The sequence below is a fragment of the Dipodomys merriami genome, unplaced genomic scaffold, assembly GCF_024711535.1.
Source record: "Dipodomys merriami isolate MVZ:Mamm:240054 unplaced genomic scaffold, mDipMer1.0.p SCAF_29, whole genome shotgun sequence".
In the NCBI taxonomy this organism is placed as follows: domain Eukaryota; kingdom Metazoa; phylum Chordata; class Mammalia; order Rodentia; family Heteromyidae; genus Dipodomys; species Dipodomys merriami.
Window position 1 is genome coordinate 20,142,600 of NW_027204381.1, and position 18,340 is coordinate 20,160,939.

Consider the following 18,340-nt stretch of genomic DNA (forward strand, 5'->3'; position numbering starts at 1 on the left):
GTATTTGAAAATCCAGTTTCACATACATGGCTTCAGTTGTACACTAAAGTAATCCTCTGAGAGCAAAACATAATTCATTTAAACACAGGTTACAAGTCACAAAACTCCCAGCATCACTTCTCTTGAGCCCTCAGTGTGTGGGAAGATGTTTTCTTCTTTTTATTTTTTGGCAGTCATAGGGCCTGAACTCAGGGCCCGGGCGCTGTCCCTCAGCTCTTCAGCTCAAGGCTAGTGCTCTACCACTTGAGCCTCAGCACCATTTCTGTTTTTTCTGCTTATGTGGTGCTGAGGAATCGAATCCGGGGCCTCAAGCAAGCAAGTCAAACATTCTACCACTGAGCCACCTTCCCAGCCCCTTTTTCACTTTTGTTTGCTGTACCAGGGTTTGAATTTGAGGCCTCATTCTCAGTAGGCTGTGTATGTGCCGGCCGCAGCTCCACTTCTGGCTCTTCGCTGGTTTTGGAGGTGGAAGTCTCACGGACTTCACTGCCCAGGCTGGCTTTGACCCTCGGCTCTCACATCTCAACCTCTGGAACAGACAACCGGCTAGTTAGTAGGCTTTCTGGCTCCTGGCTTGACCACTGGAGCCTCGGTTCCAGCCCAGCACTTTGCTGATTATTTTGGGGATGAAGTTTGGCACCATTTCCTCCCAGGGGTAGCTTCGGACCACGATCGTCCAGGTCTGGGCTTCCAGAGTAGCTAGGATTGCAGGTGTAGGCAGCGGCGCCCCGTCTGGGTGGCGCAGGCCGGCCTCGCGCCCGGCTGCGCCTGGCGATTACAGAGGAAGCTGACGCTCGGGGCGAGGGCCCAGCGCTTGGGCCCGTCCCGAGCAAGACCGACGACCAGGCCCCAGCCGACAGGCCCCGCCCAGGCCTCCGCCCCGACCCGAGAGCGCCAGTTCCCGGAAGTCGCGGGGTCACATGACCAGCGGGCTCCGCTCACGTGACGTCTCTTCCGGAGGCGGTGGCCTTGGCCAAGATGGCGGCCTACCTGCAGTGGCGGCGCTTCGTCTTCTTCGACAAGGAGCTGGTGAAGGAGCCGCTGGGTAACGATGGGGCTGCTCCCGGCGCCGCGCCTGCCCCCGGACTGCCCGCCTCCAAGCTCCTTTGCCTCCCTCCGGGCATCACTGTCTGCGACTCGGGGCGGGGGAGCCTGGTCTTTGGCGATATCCTTCTGGATCTCTCTCCCCCTTCCCCGGATCCCCGAAGAGAGCCCGCCAGGGGGGAAGGAGTCGGCCAGTCAGCGTGGTTCGGGCTTCGCGCCACTCTGCGTTAGACGTGGCCCGAGCAGGAACAGAAGTCCAGCCACTGAGCCTCCCCGGGCTCCGTCGCCTTTTCTGTGAAAGGGGTGGGAAGGCCAACTTGACAAGGTTATTTCAGGTCAGTCCCCCACTGAACGCTCGTTTCCCGTCAAGGTGGAAGGTGGAAGGTGTCACCTTCGCTGCCTGAGGTGGTGGGTGAGGAAGTAGAAGACGCACAGGAGTTTGTTGCTCTGTTCTCGTACCTGGGAAAGCTCTGGAAGTTTGAAGAGCTGTATACATATACATGATTATTATCTGGAGTTTGGTCTAAATATAGGTATTACGGAGCCTCCCCAGGGAATGTCTGAAGTGTGGCTAGAACGGAACCCCTTGCACGCTGGTTGTTTTTCATATAGAGATGTTAGTCACTTTACGAGAAACGCATCGTAAGTTCAAAATACTCTAATATGAAGACAGCATAATGAAATCCATCCAAGACTCTAGAAAGGAAAGGGAAGGAGCATGAATATAATGGAGAGGGGTGAAGTAGTTGTTCCAAGCATACTGTAGGGACTGGAGGCATGGCTCAAGTGGTAGAGTGCCAGCCACAAGCAAAATACACTGTTACAAATGTATTATGACAATGAAACTCTTCCATTACAAAGATGTGCTGGGCTGGGAAGGTGGCTCAGTGGTAGAGTGCTTGCCTTGCATGCATGAGGCCCTGGGTTTGATTCCTAAGCACCACATAAGCAAAAAGAAAAAAGCCGGAAGTGGCGCTGTGGCTCCAGTGGTAGAGTACTAACCTTGAGCTGAAGAGCTGAGGGACAGCGCCCAGGCCCAGAGTTCAGGCCCCACGACCAGACCCAAAACTAAAAAAAAAAAAAAAACAAAGATATGCTAATTAAAAATACAGGTTTGTGGGGTTTTTTTTGTTTTGTTTTGTTTATTGCCAGTCTTGGACCTTGAACTCTGGGCCTGGGAACTGCCCCTAAACTTCTTTTGCTCAAGGATAGCACCATTTCTGGCTTTTTTTTCCCCTATAATTAATTAGAGATAACAGTCTCACAGCCTTTCCTGTCTGGGCTAACTTTGAACCACGATCCTCAGATCTCAGCTTCCTAAATAGCTAGGATTACAGGTGTGAGTGATGCCCAGATAAAATACAGGAATTTTATGGACATTATTCTAAATTGAAAATGCATTTAACATATCAAGCCTAGGTGTTCTCGTGGCTCATGGCTTAGGAACACAATGCATTGAAGTATATTAATTAGTGTGTTCTTGTGATTCCATTGCTAGCTGGGGGATACACCTTTCTGCAGCTGCTTAGCAACACAAGAAAGTATCACCTAGGGGCTGGGAAGGTGGCTCAGTGGTACAGTGCTTGCCTTGCATGCATGAGGCCCTGGGTTCAATTCCTCAGCACCACATAAGCAAAAAGAAAAAAGCCAGAAGTGGCAGTGTGGCTCAAGTGGTAGAGTGCTAGCCTGGAGCTGAAAAGCTGAGGGACAGTGCCCAGGCCCAGAGTTCCCCACAACTGGCAAAAAAAAAAAAAAAAAAAAGTGTCATCTTACCCATAGCACTAGCCCAGGAAAGGCGTAAGGTTTAAATTATAATTCCTACTAAATTCATACCAATTTTGAGTCATTTAAATGAAAAATCATACTGTACATGTATACTGATGGTAAGATTTAACTTGTAAAAAAAAAATTGAGCAAAATTAAAAGCTGAGTGCCAGTGGCTCATGCCTGTAATCCTACTCAAGAGACTGGTTTGAAGCCAGTCCAGGCCATGAGATTTTTTTTTTTTTGTCAGTCATGGGGCCTGAACTCTGGGCCTGGGCGCTGTCCCTGAGCTCTTCAGGTCAAGGCTAGCGCTCTACCACTTGAACCACAGCGTCACTTATAGCTTTTTCTGTTTATGTGATGCTGAGGAATCGAACCCAGGGCCTCATGCATATGAGGCAAGCACTCTACCACTGAACCACTTTCCCAGCCCCCAGGCCAGGAGATTTTTTTTTTTTTTTATTGTGAAAATACCTTACGGAGGGGTTAAATTACATGAGCAACAGTGTATTAAAGAAAACGAAGTCTTTAATTCGACATCCATGTACAGTTTAGGGGGCTCCATTGGGATAATTGCACAGATGTGTAAAACACACTTTGGACAAGTTAACACCTCTATTCTGGCCCTTTAATCTTCTCCCTCACCATCCTGTCTTGATACATAAAACTCATTTACTTTGATCCTTTTCACCCTCCCTCCTGTACTCTTTCCTTTCCCTTTCCCCTCTCCCCCTTCCCCCCCCCCACAGTCCTTGTTTAAACCACTTAGGTTTAGATCCACGTATGAGAGGTAATATGCACTATATGTGTATTTCAAGCTTGCCTTATCTCATTCAACATGATGATCTCCAGTTCTAACTATTTTTTCCTACAGATGATACAATTTCATTCTTCTTCACGGCTAAATACTATGCATACCACATTTGTCATTTATCAACTCTGGAGATTCATTGAAAACCTATGCATCAATAGTTTATAGTTCTTTTTTTGGTGCAAGGGATCAAACCAGCATGCTAAGTATATGCTCTATCACCAAGATAAACCTCCAGCCTCAGTTTGCTCCCTTTTCAGAGCTGAGTAGTACTCCATGGTATAGATATTCCACAGTTAAAGCATGCACCTTTGGAGAGTCATCCGGTTGTCTCCAGTGTGGGCTCTTAACTAATTGCCCTACTATGAGCACTCGTAGGAGGGTTCATTGTGAATAGAAAAAATTGATTTCTCCAGGATAAATCCCGACTGTAATTGCTGTGTTATCTGGCAATTATATGTTTGAGTTTATATGAAACTGCCAAACCATGGTTTCTAAAGTGGCCATACCACCTTACCCAGGCAAGTTTAAGAAGGGAGGTAAGATTTATATTTTTCTGGACACTTATCTTAGAATGTCTCTCTGTTGCCTCAGACCTATGAAAAATGAACTGAGGAAACATACTTGTTTCAGAATGCTTTTTCTTTGAAATTCTACAAAATTCCTTTATCTGCTGATAGTTTCTGTTGCAGAAAAATCAATGTCTAGCCCAACTTTGTTACTCTGTAGATAGTCTGTTCTGTCCTTCCCCCCCCCCCCACTATTACCACCTTTATTTATGATGTGTCCTCTCAAGTTACTACATTACAAAAAACTCCTCAAAATTCTAGAGGGTACAATAAAAATCTTCTTGCTTCCATTTCTTGGAGTTCATTTCAATAAACATCATTTTATATGATCATAAAAAAATTACATGAGCAAGATAATGAGTACATTTCTTATCAAGCATTGTTGCCTCCTCCTTTGTTTCCCATTCCTATCCATTCCTATCTTCCCCCCACCCCCATGAGATTCTTATCTCCAGTTAACCACCAAAATGCTAGCAGTGGAGCTGTGACTCAAGTGGTAGAATGCTAGTCTTGAAAGAAAAAGCTAAGGGACAGTGCCTGGGCCCCAAGTTCAATCAAGCTCCAGTACTAGCACACATGCACACACACACACACACACACACACACACACACACGCACGCACGTGTGTGCGCAAGATTAAGATGGTTATGGGTGCTGGTGGCTCACACCTGTAATTTTAGCTGAAATCTGAGGATCAGGTTTGAAGCCAGCTAAGGCAGGAAAGTCTATGAGACACTTGCCTCCAATGAACCACCAAAAAGCCAGAAGTGGAGCTGGGGCTCAAGTGTTAGACCACTAACCTTGAGCAAAAAAGCTCAGGGACAGTGCCCAGACCCTGAATTCAAGCCCCAGGACCAGCGCATATGCACAATCTGTAGACGGATTATTATTCTTTTGTTGTAAGATTAGCAGCAATAATAAAACATAACAATTTTAAAAACATACAGTAATTAAAGTTAAGCGAATGTGGTCTATTACTCTCCAAATATATATTTTTTAAATTTTTATTTATTTATTTTTGTCAGTCATGGGGCCTGAACTCTGGGCCTGGACTGTGTCCCTGAGCTCTTCAGCACAAGGCTAATGCTCTACCACTTGAGCCACAGCACCACTTCCAGCCTTTTCTGCTTATGCAGTGCTGAGGAATTGAACCCAGGGCCTCATGCATGCAAGGCAAGCACTCTACCACTGAGCCACCTTCCCAGCCCCTCTCCAAATATCTTAATTCCTGTGCTATAGATATTAATATAACTTAACCAAAGATAACTGAAAAAGAGTATGGAAAGTGAAGCTACAGATGGGGTTGGGGGCACTACCATATCTCTCCTTGAAAAGGAGGTTCCTTAACTACCTTGCACATATGGAAGGCCAGATCTGGTTCTTGCTGCGTTCCCTACAGCTTACAGGCTTCCAGGCCTACAAACTACGAGTGACACACCTATATCAACTGAAGCAGCACAATATTCTAGCATCTGTTGGTGAGGATGAAGAGGGTATTAACCCCCTGGTGAGTTCCAGCAAGGAAAGATTCAGAAGCCTGGCAATGTTTTCCTGTTGGAGAAGATCAGCATTTAGGCATTTGAGTTTTGTCCACAGGTAAAGATCTGGAACTTGGAGAAGAGAGATGGCGGCAACCCACTCTGTACTCGAATCTTCTCTGCCATCCCAGGAACAGAACCAACTGTTGTGTCTTGTTTGACTGTCCATGAAAATCTCAACTTTATGGCCATTGGTAAGGAGAAGGAAGGCAAAACGAACTCACAGATTTTCTTTGCTTCTGCAGCTCATCTCTATTCTAATTGAGACCACTTTATTCTAAACAGAGGCCTTTGAGATATTAAAGTTTGGCATGGGAAAGCATTAAATTTTGTTCTTTGAAAATGAGTCAGTAAGTACCAATGGTCAGCTTTGCTACTAAAAAAGTTAGATGTGGGGGCTGGGAAGGTGGCTCAGTGGTAGAACGCTTGCCTTGCATGCATGAGGCCCTGGGTTTGATTCCCCAGCACCACATAAGCAAAAAGAAAAAAAGCTGGAAGTGGCACTGTGGAGCAACTGGACCCCCCCTCCAAAAAAAAAAAAAAAAGTTGGATGTGAGGAGAAAGCTTATCATTTCTTTTTCTTTCTTTTTTTCTTTTTTGTCAGTTCTGGGGTTTGATCTCAGGCCTGGGTGCTGTCCCTGAGTTCTTCAAATCAAGGCTAGTGCTTTACCCCTTTGAGCCACAGCACCATTTCCAGTTTTCTGGTGGCTCATTGGACATAAGTCTCATGGATTTTCCTGTGCTGGCTGGCTTTGAACTGAGATCCTCAGATCTCAGCCTCCTGAGTAGCTAGGATTACAGGAGTGAGCCATCGGCGCCTGGCAAAGCTTATTTCTGATGAATGAATGATCTTTTGATCTAATGAATGATCTTTTTCCTTTCTCTACATCCCAGTCTTTTCAGCCTCACTGGGATGCTGTTTCCTGCTTTCCTACAGGTTTCACAGATGGCAGTGTTACATTGAACAAAGGAGACATCACCCGGGATCGGCATAGTAAGAGCCAGATTTTGCACAAAGGCAACTATCCTGTTACGGGACTGGCCTTCCGTCAAGCAGGAAAGACCACTCACTTGTTTGTTGTGACAACTGAGAATGTCCAGGTGGGACTGAGCCACTGCTCTTGGAGCAGGCCCAAAGGGCTTATCCTTGGCTTAGGGGGCTAGAGTAAGGACCTGTTAGGAAAGATGGAAATCCTAAAAATTTTACCAGATAACCTTGAATTATTTATCCAGCTTTATATTTTATATCTTCACTTAGCTGACTAAGAGGAGCTAGACTTCAGGAAGATACTCTGAGATAGTGAAAAACAGGCTTTTTTGCCTAACCTACTAAGTGACATTAGAAAATTGCTTTACCTCTTTTTTTTTTTTTTTTTTTTTTTTTTTTGGGTCCGGTCGTGGGGCATGAACTCTGGGCCTGGGCGCTGTCCCTCAACTCTTCAGCTCAAGTCTAGCACTCTACCACTTGAGCCACAGCGCCACTTCCAGTTTTTTTTCTTTTTGCTTATGTGGTGCTGAGGAATTGAACCCAGGGCCTCAGGCATGCAAGGCAAGAACTCTACCACTGAGCCACCTTCCCAGCCCCTTGCTTTACCTCTTTAATCTTAGTGCTCCTAACTTATAACAGCCCAGTCTCTCAGGAATGCTGGGGTTTAGACCTCGGGCTTCACACATGACATGCATGCCCTGTACTGCTAAAGTATATCTCTAGCTGAGGAATCGCCTTGATAAAATTATAAAAGATGACTGGATTTCTCTTACTTGTAGAATTCTTGAACTAGGTAGAGGTAACATAAAGAGAAAAAATATGGCCCCTATTTGGTAGATGGATGGTAGTGAGTGGAGAAAGCAAGCAGCCAAGGGAAAGGTCTTAAAATGCCAAGCAAGGATAAAAGGAACGTTCCTTGTGGAAATGGGAATGTGTCTGTGACGGCTTAGGTGCTGCCTCTTCAAAGGAAGCCTGCTAACCTTTTCTTACTTTGGCAGTCCTATATAGTTTCTGGAAAGGAGTACCCGCGAGTGGAGTTGGATACCCACGGTTGTGGGCTACGGTGCTCAGCCCTGAGTGACCCTTCTCAGGACCTGCAGTTCATTGTGGCCGGGGACGAGTGTGTCTACCTATACCAACCTGATGAACGAGGGCCCTGCTTCGCCTTTGAGGGCCATAAGCTCATTGCCCACTGGTTTAGAGGATACCTTGTCATTGTCTCCCGTGACCGGAAGGTTTCTCCCAAGTAAGGACTCCAGGGAAAAAGAAAAGGGAGAAGGCTAGACTTGTTCCCTAGCATTCACCTCATTTTAAAACCTATGTCTGGAGCCTGCCAATTTTCCCACTTGAATTTTAGGTAGATTGCAGTTCTACCCAGACTCTGTTAGGTGTTTTTACTGGAAAATGTGTTTTTGCTGTATACACTTGCTGCATAGCCCTTGTATACTAGAATGCTTCATAGATTGAGTTGGACCTGACCTGATAACTGTTTTTCTTTTTTTTCTTTTTTTTTTTTTTTTTTTTTTTTTGTCGGTCGTGGGGCTTGAACTCTGGGCCTGGGCACTGTCCCTCAGCTCTTCAGCTCAAGGCGAGCGCTCTACCACTTGAGCTACAGCACCACTTCCGGTTTTCTGGTGGTTTATTGGAGATAGGAGTCTCACGGTCTCTCCTGCCCGGGCTGGCTTTGAACCGCGATCCTCAGATCTCAGCCTCCTGAGTAGCTAGGATTACAGGCGTGAGCCACCAGCGCCCGGCTGATAACTGTTTTTCGTTGTTTTTCCTTTTGGTCAAAATAAGTTGGGAAGAAGAACAAGGGTTAGAAGGTAGTGAAATTGGCAACTGTAGAGAAGTCAGGACTCCAGGCACAGTCCTGTTGTTCCAGAGCCACTGAAAGGGGGAGGCAGATCTTCTGTGCAGATGGGATTTGTTGTCATTTAGTGCCAAGCACAAAGTCTAACATAAATCACACCTTAAGTGATTTTTTTTTTTTTTTCCAATCCTGGGGCTTGAACTCAGCCTAGGAGTTGTCCCTAAGCCTTTTAGTGCTCAAGGCTAGGCTCTACCACTTGAGCCACAGAACCACTTTTGGGTTTTCCTGGGTAGTTTATTGGAGATAAGAGTCTCACAGACTTTACTGCCCAGGTTGGCTTCGAACCACAGTCCTCGGATCTCAGCCTCCTGAGTAGGATTTCAGGTGTGAATCACCAGCGTCTAGCTAGTTTTTTTGTTTGTTTGTTTTGTCAGTGGTGGGGCTTGAACTCTGGGCTTGGGCGTTGTCCCTGTACTCTTCAGCTTAAGTTTAGTGCTCTACCACTTAAGCCACAGGGCCACTTCTGGTTTTCTGGTGATTATTTGGAGATAAGAGTCTCACAGATTTTCCTGCCTGGGCTGGCTTTGCACCACGATCCTCAGATCTCAGCCTCTTGAGTGGTTAGGATAACAGGCGTGAGCCACTGGCACCTGGCCCCAGCTAGTTCTTTAGTAAACAAGTGAGGGTCTGAATATACTTCATTTCTTACTCTTGGCCTGAACTAATGGTAGGATCAGGATTACATGGCCTCTTTCTTGAGCCATCAGTAAATGCTACATTAGGGACTAATGAGTTACTAGAGGGACTGAGGAGGTAATTTGTTATAGGTGGATTGGTTATAGAGCTGAGACTGAGATGGTGCAAATACCTGTTGCTCTTTCTTTCAGATCAGACTTTACCAGCAGGGACTCACAGAGTTCTGACAAGCAGATTCTCAACATCTATGATCTGTGCAACAAGTTCATAGCCTACAGCGCTGTCTTTGAGGATGTAGTGGATGTGCTTGCTGAGTGGGGCTCCTTGTACGTGCTGACGCGGGATGGGCGGGTCCACGCACTGCAGGAGAAGGACACACAGACCAAGCTGGAGGCAAGGCTACCAGGTCCCCAGAGCTGACACTGGCTCCTAGAAGTAGCTAACAGCAGGAATAGATTTCCCACTCACCTGGGCCCTGGGATTTTATTTCCTTTGGGTAAATAGTTTCGTTAAGTAAATGGCTAAAGATGCAGCTTTGGTGGGAACAAATGGCTGGGAGCCAGAGCCCAGCCTCAGGGTTCACTTGGGCTGCAGAGACCCTTATGAGGTTGGTAAGATTCGTTTTGGGGTTATCTGAAGCTCTTTGTCCAGGATCTAGGCAAGTTGGAATGCTTGTCTCAAGGGAACACTCTGGGAAGGTATCTTTTCAGGACTGATTCTACCAATCATAATCCCTTTCACCTTCCAGATGTTGTTCAAGAAGAACCTATTTGAGATGGCAATTAACCTGGCCAAGAGCCAACATCTGGATAGCGATGGATTGGCCCAAATCTTCATGCAGTATGGAGACCATCTCTATAGCAAAGGCAACCACGATGGAGCTGTCCAGCAGTATATTCGGTCAGTCTGAAGGAACTATGATATATAGCTGTGAACAAAGATGCTCAGCCAGAGAACTGAAACCCATGCTGGGGGCGGGGCTTGAAAGACACAAGGAACTGCTGGCTTTCCTACAGAAAGTTGATGCCTCAAATGAGGAAACAGGACTTCTTGCAAAGGGAACGTTTAGAGTGAAATTTACATGACCAGTATAAAACTGAGCTGATGATGCTTCTCCTTTTAAACTCTAGTTTGCATTTTGTTAACATTCTTGTGATCTAGTCCTTTCTCTTTTTGACATTACTGGAGTTTGAACTCAGGGCCTTGCACCTGAGTCCACAGGAGCCACAGTCATAGCCTTTTTTGTTTTAGTTATTTTTCCAACAGGGTCTTGTGTTTTATTGGTTGAAATGGAGTTTGAATGTTTTGCTTTGGGTGTTAGCCTCCAACTGTGAGCCTCCTGACTTCTTCCTCCTGAGCATGTTTGAGTAACCATGCCTGGCTTGACCTAGCTAAAGAAATAAAAATGTGCTGAGCCCTGGTCACTCACACCTGTAATCCTAGCTACTCAGAAGGCTGAGATCTGAGGATCGTGGTTCAAAGCCAGCCCAGGCAGAAAAGTCAGTGAGACTCTAATCTCCAAGTAACCACTGGAAGTGGAGCTGTGGTAGAGTACTTGCCTTGAGCTGAAGAGCTCAGGGACAGCGCCCAGGTCCAGAGTTCAAGCCCCATGAATGACAAAAGAAAAAGGAAAAAAATGTTTATCTTTTGCTTTCCTTGGTACTAATTTGTCAGCCTAGTTGAAAGACTGGTGTTTTGGAGCCTGGCGCAAAGCATGGTCTATAGACTGGTAGTACTGATGTAACCCAGGACTTGGTGCAAATGCAGTTGAAGGACTCACATGTGATGAACTGAAGCAAACTTTGCCTTTTTTTTTTTTTTTGTCGGTCATGGGGCTTGAACTCTGAGCCTGGGCACTGTCCCTCAGCTCTTCAGCTCAAGGCGAGCGCTCTACCACTTGAGCTACAGCGCCACTTCCGGTTTTCTGGTGGTTTATTGGAGATAGGAGTCTCACGGTCTCTCCTGCCCAGGCTGGCTTTGAACCGAGATCCTCAGATCTCAGCCTCCTGAGTAGCTAGGATTACAGGCGTGAGCCACCAGCGCCCGGCTAAACTTTGCCTTTTAACAAAAATCAATAAGTAATTGTATGCAGATGAGTTTGAGAAGTACACTGATCCAGATGATATTGTACATCTCCCTAGAACCATTGGGAAGTTGGAGCCATCCTATGTGATCCGCAAGTTTCTGGATGCCCAGCGCATCCACAACCTGACTGCCTACCTACAGACCCTGCACCGACAATCCCTGGCCAATGCTGACCATACCACCCTGCTCCTGAACTGCTACACCAAACTCAAGGACAGCTCCAAGTTGGAAGAATTCATCAAGGTGCAGGGTGTGGTTACCAGAGACAATTCCTAGAGGGCCCCATGGAGCACAAAGTGGCAGCACCAGAGCTGATCCTTCATCGGGGCACAAGGAAAGAGCTGATTGTATTTGGGAACTAGCTTCCCTCTGGGGAAGATAAGTTGCTATTTATGCCAGTTCACTCTGATGTTGTCTCGTTTTATGACAAAACATTGTAAGCCCAGGAAAGTGGCAATAGAGTTTCCAGAAATGCCCCTGTAATGGTATAGGCAGAGAAGGGCTTATGTCTTTCATAAGCAACTCTTGAGAGGCAGGTTAGGTTGTTTTCAAAGCATGGACATTACTGTTGCTTTAGGAATGTGTCTTACCATTAGTTGCCTGTTTCCCTTCTCCAGCCACCTTTGTGCAAATGATTGTGTACCATGTTCCTCTGGCAGACAAAGAGCGAGAGTGAAGTGCATTTTGATGTAGAGACAGCCATCAAGGTCCTCCGGCAAGCTGGCTACTACTCCCACGCCCTCTACCTGGCTGAGAACCACGCACACCATGAGTGGTACCTGAAGATCCAGCTGGAGGATATCAAGGTGGGTGAAATTCTTTTGCATTTTGGTCGGTTCGGGGGCTTGAATTCTGGGCCTGGGCGCTGTCCCTCAGCTCTTCAGCTCAAGGCTAGCGCTCTACTACTTGAGCCACAGTGCCACTTCCAGTTTTCTGCTGGTTTATTGGTAAGAGTTTCATGGACTTTTCTGCCTGGGTTGGCTTTGAACTGTGATCCTCAGATCTTAGCCTCCTGAGTAGCTAGGATTACAGGTGGGAGCCACCGGCACCCAGCTTGGGTGAGATTCTTTTTTTTTTTTTTTTTTTTTTTTGGTCGGTGGTGGGGCTTGAACTCTGGGCCTGGGCGCTGTCCCTCAGCTCTTCAGCTCAAGGCGAGCGCTCTACCACTTGAACTACAGCGCCACTTCCAGTTTTCTGGTGGTTTATTGGAGATAGGAGTCTCGCGGTCTTTCCTGCCCGGGTTGGCTTTGAACCGCGATCCTCAGATCTCAGCCTCCTGAGTAGCTAGGATTACAGGCGTGAGCCACCAGCGCCCGGCTTTGGGTGAGATTCTTACATGGGACAGTGCCCTGTGCTTTTTGAGGATGTTTCCACAGTGCTGGAAGTGCTTTCAGGAGTGGGTGCTAGTCTGCCCTTTACCTCTCCCCACAGAATTACCAGGAAGCCCTTCGGTACATCGGCAAGCTGCCTTTCGAGCAGGCAGAGAGCAACATGAAGCGTTATGGGAAGACCCTCATGCACCACATACCAGAGCAGACAACACAGCTGCTAAAGGGACTTTGTACTGACTATCGGCCCAGTCTGGAAGGTCGAGGCGATAGAGAGGCTCCAAGCTGCCAAGTGAGGCCTCGGGAGAATCACTTTGGGTAGCAAGGATTACCTTCGGGGCCTCTGGGTACCAAATGCACTCACTAGCCTCCCTTCTCCTCCTTCATACTAGGCCAACTCTGAGGAGTTCATCCCCATCTTTGCAAACAACCCCCGAGAGCTGAAAGCCTTCCTGGAGCACATGAGTGAAGTGCAGCCAGACTCACCCCAGGGTATCTACGACACACTTCTTGAGCTGCGGCTGCAGAACTGGGCCCATGAGAAGGAACCGCAGGTGAGGTCTGGCCAGACTGATGGGAGGTGCTGGAGAGAATACAGCTCTTGGGCTGGGAATGTTGCTCAGTAGTAGAATACTTGTCTAGCCTGTGTGGAGCCCCAGAGTCTGTTTCTGGCATTGCAAAAGTGAAAAGAAGCTGGGTTCAGTGGCTTACACTTGTAATCCTAGCCACTCAAGAGATAGAGATTGAAAGCCTGAAGTGGTGCTGTGGCTCAAGTGGTAGAGTGCTAGCCTTGAGCTGAAGAGCTTAGGGACAGCGCCCAGGCCCAGAGTTCAGGCCCCACAACCGGACCCAAAAAAAAAGAGATAGAGATTGAGAGGTTCCAAGGCAGCCAGGTCAAAAAGATCACAAGACCCCATCTCAACCAATAAAAAGTTGGGTTTGGTGGTACACACCTGTTACCCAACTATGCAGGAAATGTAGAGAATTGTGGTCCCAGCCAGTCTGGGCAAAAAGTGAGATCCTATTCAAAAATCACTAAAGCAAAACGTGAATCAAGTGGTAGAATGCTTCCCTAGCAAGCTAAGCTCAAACCCCAGCACCACTGAAAAGGAAGAGAAAGGACAGTTTTCTCTATCCCCATTCCTCTCCGAGCTTTGAGGCAGTCTTTTGCTGCTTTCCTTAGGCAGTGACACTTCACTGGTGTCAGTGTTCATCACTGAAGGGGACACTGCACTGAAAGGAACAGTCTTGTCCCAAAGGACCTTGTGGTTTCCACCTTATGTCTACCAGCCCAACCCTCTTTCCTCCCCAGGCCAAAGAGAAGCTTCATGCAGAGGCCATCTCCCTACTGAAGAGCGGCCGCTTCTGTGATGTCTTTGACAAGGCGCTGGTGCTGTGTCAGATGCATGACTTCCAGGATGGGGTCCTTTACCTCTATGAACAGGGAAAGCTGTAAGAGTAGGGGTACTTCCAGGGCCAAGGGAAGACCCAGGGGATTTTCCAGGAACATCACTGAGGTGTCCCTCTGCCCTGGCTCAGGTTCCAGCAGATTATGCACTACCACATGCAGCACGAGCAGTACCGGCAGGTGATCACTGTCTGTGAGCGCCATGGGGAGCAGGACCCCTCCTTGTGGGAACAGGCCCTCAGCTACTTCGCCCGCAAGGAGGAGGACTGCAAGGAGTACGTGGCAGCTGTACTCAAGCACATCGAAAACAAGAACCTTATGCCACCCCTTCTAGGTACTAGGGAGATGGATGGGTGGTGACCAGGTGGTAGTCAGGGACCATGGCAAGAGCTGCTGGGCTTACCGTCTTGTTTCCTCTTGGACCCCAATCTTAGTGGTGCAGACTCTGGCTCACAACTCTACAGCCACCTTGTCCGTAATCAGAGACTACCTTGTCCAAAAACTGCAGAAACAGAGTCAGCAGATTGCACAGGATGAGCTGCGGGTACGGCGGTACCGAGAGGAGACCTCCCGCATCCGCCAGGAGATCCAAGAGCTCAAAGCGAGGTAGTTGTCACCTGGATATGGGGAAAGGAGCAGGGCTGGCTTCGGTTTTCACAGAGTGTTATTGCATACTTTTCTCAGAGTGCGAACATTTTCTTCCCCCCTGTGCTGGGATTGAACCCAGCTGGGTTACACATTTCCCAGGCTCAGCCCTTCTGAAGAATGGTGATTACATAAAGCATCATTTATTGGTCTTTAGAGGCAAAGCATTTACTTTTTTTTTTTTTTTTTTTTTACTGCTGTGGGGCTTGAACTCTGGGCCTGGTCGCTTTCCCTCAGCTCTTCAGATCAGGGTGAGCTCTTCCACTTGAGCCACAGCGCCACTTCCAGCTTTTTTTTTTTTTCCTGCTTATGTGGTGCTGAGGAATCGAACCCAGGGCCTCATGCATGCAAGGTGAGCACTCTACTACTGAGCCACCTTCCCAGCTCCAGCAGTTACTTTTTCTTTTTCTTCTTTTTTTTTGGGGGGGATCCGGTCATGGGGCCTGAACTCTGGGCCTGGGCACTGTCCCTCAGCTCTTCAGCTCAAGGCTAGCGCTCTACCACTTGAGCCACAGCACCACTTCCGGCTTTTTTCTTTTTTTTTTTTTTTTGGTCCGGTCGTGGGGCCTGAACTCTGGGCCTGGGCGCTGTCCTTCAGCTCTTCAGCTCAAGGCTAGCACTCTACCACTTGAGCCACAGCGCCACTTCCGGCTTTTTTCTTTTTGCTTATGTGGGGCTGAGGAATCGAACCCAGGGCCTCGAGCATGCAAGGCAAGCGCTCTACCACTGAGCCACCTTCCCAGCCCCCCGGCTTTTTTCTTTTTGCTAATGTGGTGCTGAGGAATCGAACCCAGGGCCTCATGCATGCAAGGCAAGCGCTCTACCACTGAGCCACCTTCCCAGCCCCCAGCAGTTACTTTTTCTAAGCAGACTTCTAAGTTACTGTTTAAAGCCATTCTGAAGTAAAACCTTGGTTTTAGAAAATACAGAAAGTAACCAGGAATCATCAGCTCAAACCTGTAATTGTACTACTCAAAAGGCTGAAATCTGAGGATCAAAGTTCAAAGCCAGCCCAGTCAGGGAAAGTCACTGAGATACTGTATCCCTAATTAACCAAATAAAGCCAGACTAGATACATGGTTCAAGTGATAAGAGTGCCAGTTGGACACTTGAGTTCAGACCCCTGGTGCCAGTATAAAACAAAACAAAACAAACAAACAAAATAAAACAGGCTCATGCCTACAATCCTAGCTACTCAGGAGGCTGAGAGCTGAGAATTGCAGTTCAGTCAGCCCAGGCAGATAAATCCAAGAGACTCTTTTGTTGTAGTTCTATGTGTTTTTATCATTATTTGACACAAAGCAATCAAGATCCAAGAGACTTTTTTTTTTTTTTTTGGGTCCGGTCGTGGGGCCTGAACTCTGGGCCTGAGCGCTGTCCCTCAGCTCTTCAGCTCAAGGCTAGCGCTCTACCACTTGAGCCACAGCGCCACTTCCGGCTTTTTTCTTTTTGCTTATGTGGTGCTGAGGAATCGAACCCAGGGCCTCATGCATGCAAGGCAAGCGCTCTACCACTGAGCCAACTTCCCAGCCCCCAAGAGACTCTTATCTCCAGTTTACCAGCAAAAAAGCTGTGCACCTGCAAAGCCAGCCTAGGCAAGAAAGTCCATGAGACTCATCTCCAAATTAGCCACCAGAAAACTGGAAGTGGTGCTCTGACTCAAACAGTAGAGTGGTAGCTTTGAGCAAAAGAGCTTAGGGATAGCGCCCAGGTCCTGAGTTCAAGCCCCACGACTGACAAGGAAGTAAAAGCCAGAAGTGGTGGTGTGGCTCAAGTAGCAGAGTATGGACTTGAGAAAATAAGGTAGGGCTTGGAATGTGGCTTAGTGGTATAGTGTTTGCCTAGCATGCATGAAGCCCTGGGTTCCATTCCTTAGTACCATATAAACAGAAAAGGCTGGAATTGGCAGTGTGGCTCAAGTGGTAGAGTGCTAGCCTTGAGCAAAAGCAGCTCAGGGACAGTGCCAAGGTCCTCAGTTGAAGCCCCAAGACTGGCAAAAAAAAAAAAAAGTGGAGAAAGGGAGAAGGGGAAGGTGTTTGTTTTTTGTTAGTTTTGTTAGTTTTTGTTAGCTAAGAATGGAACCCAGGGCTTTGAGCATGGTAGGCAATTACTGTGTCACTGAGCTATACCCCCAGTCTGTCTTTATCTTTTTTGCAAATATATATTAAAATTTTAGATAACATACAAAGGAAAGGCCCCACTGAAAGCATCACATCTGAATACCTACCTGAAGAGGCTTTGGGGACAATTATGGAAGGGGAAAACAGCCCTGTGGTTCCTTGTACTTGTTAAGACTCTATCCAGAGCTGTGGTCCTTATTTGCTTTCCTTTATGTAATCAGAAATGCAGGCAGAGCTGCTGGTCCCCTCCCAGAGACCCTTCCTTGTCCACCCCAGCTACTCTCTCTCTACTCTTTTTAAATTTTTGTCAATGGTGGGGCTTGAACTTAGGACCTGGGTGCTGTCCCTGAGCTCTTTTGCTCAAGGCTAGCGTTCTAACATTTTGAGCCACAGTGCCACATCTGGTTTTCTTTCTTTTTTTGCTGGTCCTAGGGTTCATACTCCCTGTGCTCCTTTTTGCTCAAGGCTGGCAGAGCTCTGTCACTTGAGACACAGAGCCACTTCTGGCTTTTTCTGTGATTAATTGGAGATAAAAGTCTCAAGGACTTTCCTGCCCAGGCTGACTTTAAACCTCAGTCCTCAGATCTCAGCCTCCTGAGCTCGGATTATAGGTGTGTCCAGCTGCTCTTTCCACTCTTGGTCCTGCCTCAGTCCTTGCCGCTCACTTTCCATGTCCCTTGCCTATAGTCCGAAGATTTTCCAGAAGACCAAGTGCAGCATCTGTAACAGTGCCTTGGAGTTGCCCTCCGTGCATTTCCTGTGTGGCCACTCCTTCCACCAGCATTGCTTTGAGAGTTACTCAGAAAGTGATGCTGACTGTCCCACCTGCCTCCCCGAAAATCGGAAGGTCATGGATATGATCCGGGCCCAGGAACAAAAACGAGACCTCCATGACCAGTTCCAGCATCAGGTGGGGATGAGTGGGCTCCATGGGATAGGGGTCGCCCCCAGCATCACAGTTCACCGAGCACTGGAGGGCTTGTTTCCTTTGCTCCCCTTCTTAGGAAATGAGCTTCTCTAGTTGTGATTCTTCTCTCTTTTCCTCTGCAGCTGAAGTGCTCCAATGACAGCTTCTCTGTGATTGCTGACTACTTTGGCCGAGGGGTATTCAACAAGTTGACTCTGCTGACTGACCCTCCCACAGCCAGGCTGACTCCCAACCTGGAGGCTGGGCTGCAGCGGGACCTGCTCATGCACTCCAGGAGGGGCACTTAGGTAGCTCTGGCATAGTGTGTGACCTGGAGGCTCAGCTGGACACAGGTACTGAGACTAGCTGATACTGCACACATAGCAGATGTGTTCACGGCTCCAGGATGCCATTGCCCTCACAACTCAAGGGGACTTGCTTTTCTTGCCCCTTTATTTTTCCAGCCTGCTGTTCTTCCTGTTGACTAGCAGTATAGATTATGACAGACCAGTGGGGGAGGGTACCTCGATAACCTCTGTGTGGACAATAGCTGCTTTATTCTGTATTCAAGGGTACCAGGCTGTGCTTGGGTCCTTATTCTCAGAATGTATAAATAAAAGAATATAA

The 18,340-nt window shown here is 47.6% G+C and overlaps 1 protein-coding gene across 1 annotated transcript; it reads left to right on the forward strand.

The window, feature by feature from the left end:
• Window positions 1-962: 962 nt before the first annotated feature.
• On the forward strand, window positions 963-18,340 carry LOC138839001 (vacuolar protein sorting-associated protein 11 homolog). The gene is made up of 16 exons (XM_070038639.1): window positions 963-1,165; window positions 5,547-5,695; window positions 5,785-5,920; window positions 6,664-6,827; window positions 7,713-7,960; window positions 9,412-9,613; window positions 9,969-10,120; window positions 11,362-11,548; window positions 11,965-12,111; window positions 12,737-12,925; window positions 13,026-13,187; window positions 13,946-14,085; window positions 14,173-14,375; window positions 14,476-14,647; window positions 17,494-17,716; window positions 17,857-18,340. Exons 1-16 carry the CDS (start codon window positions 979-981, stop codon window positions 18,019-18,021), a joined length of 2,826 nt encoding a protein of 941 aa, XP_069894740.1. The 5' UTR covers window positions 963-978; the 3' UTR covers window positions 18,022-18,340.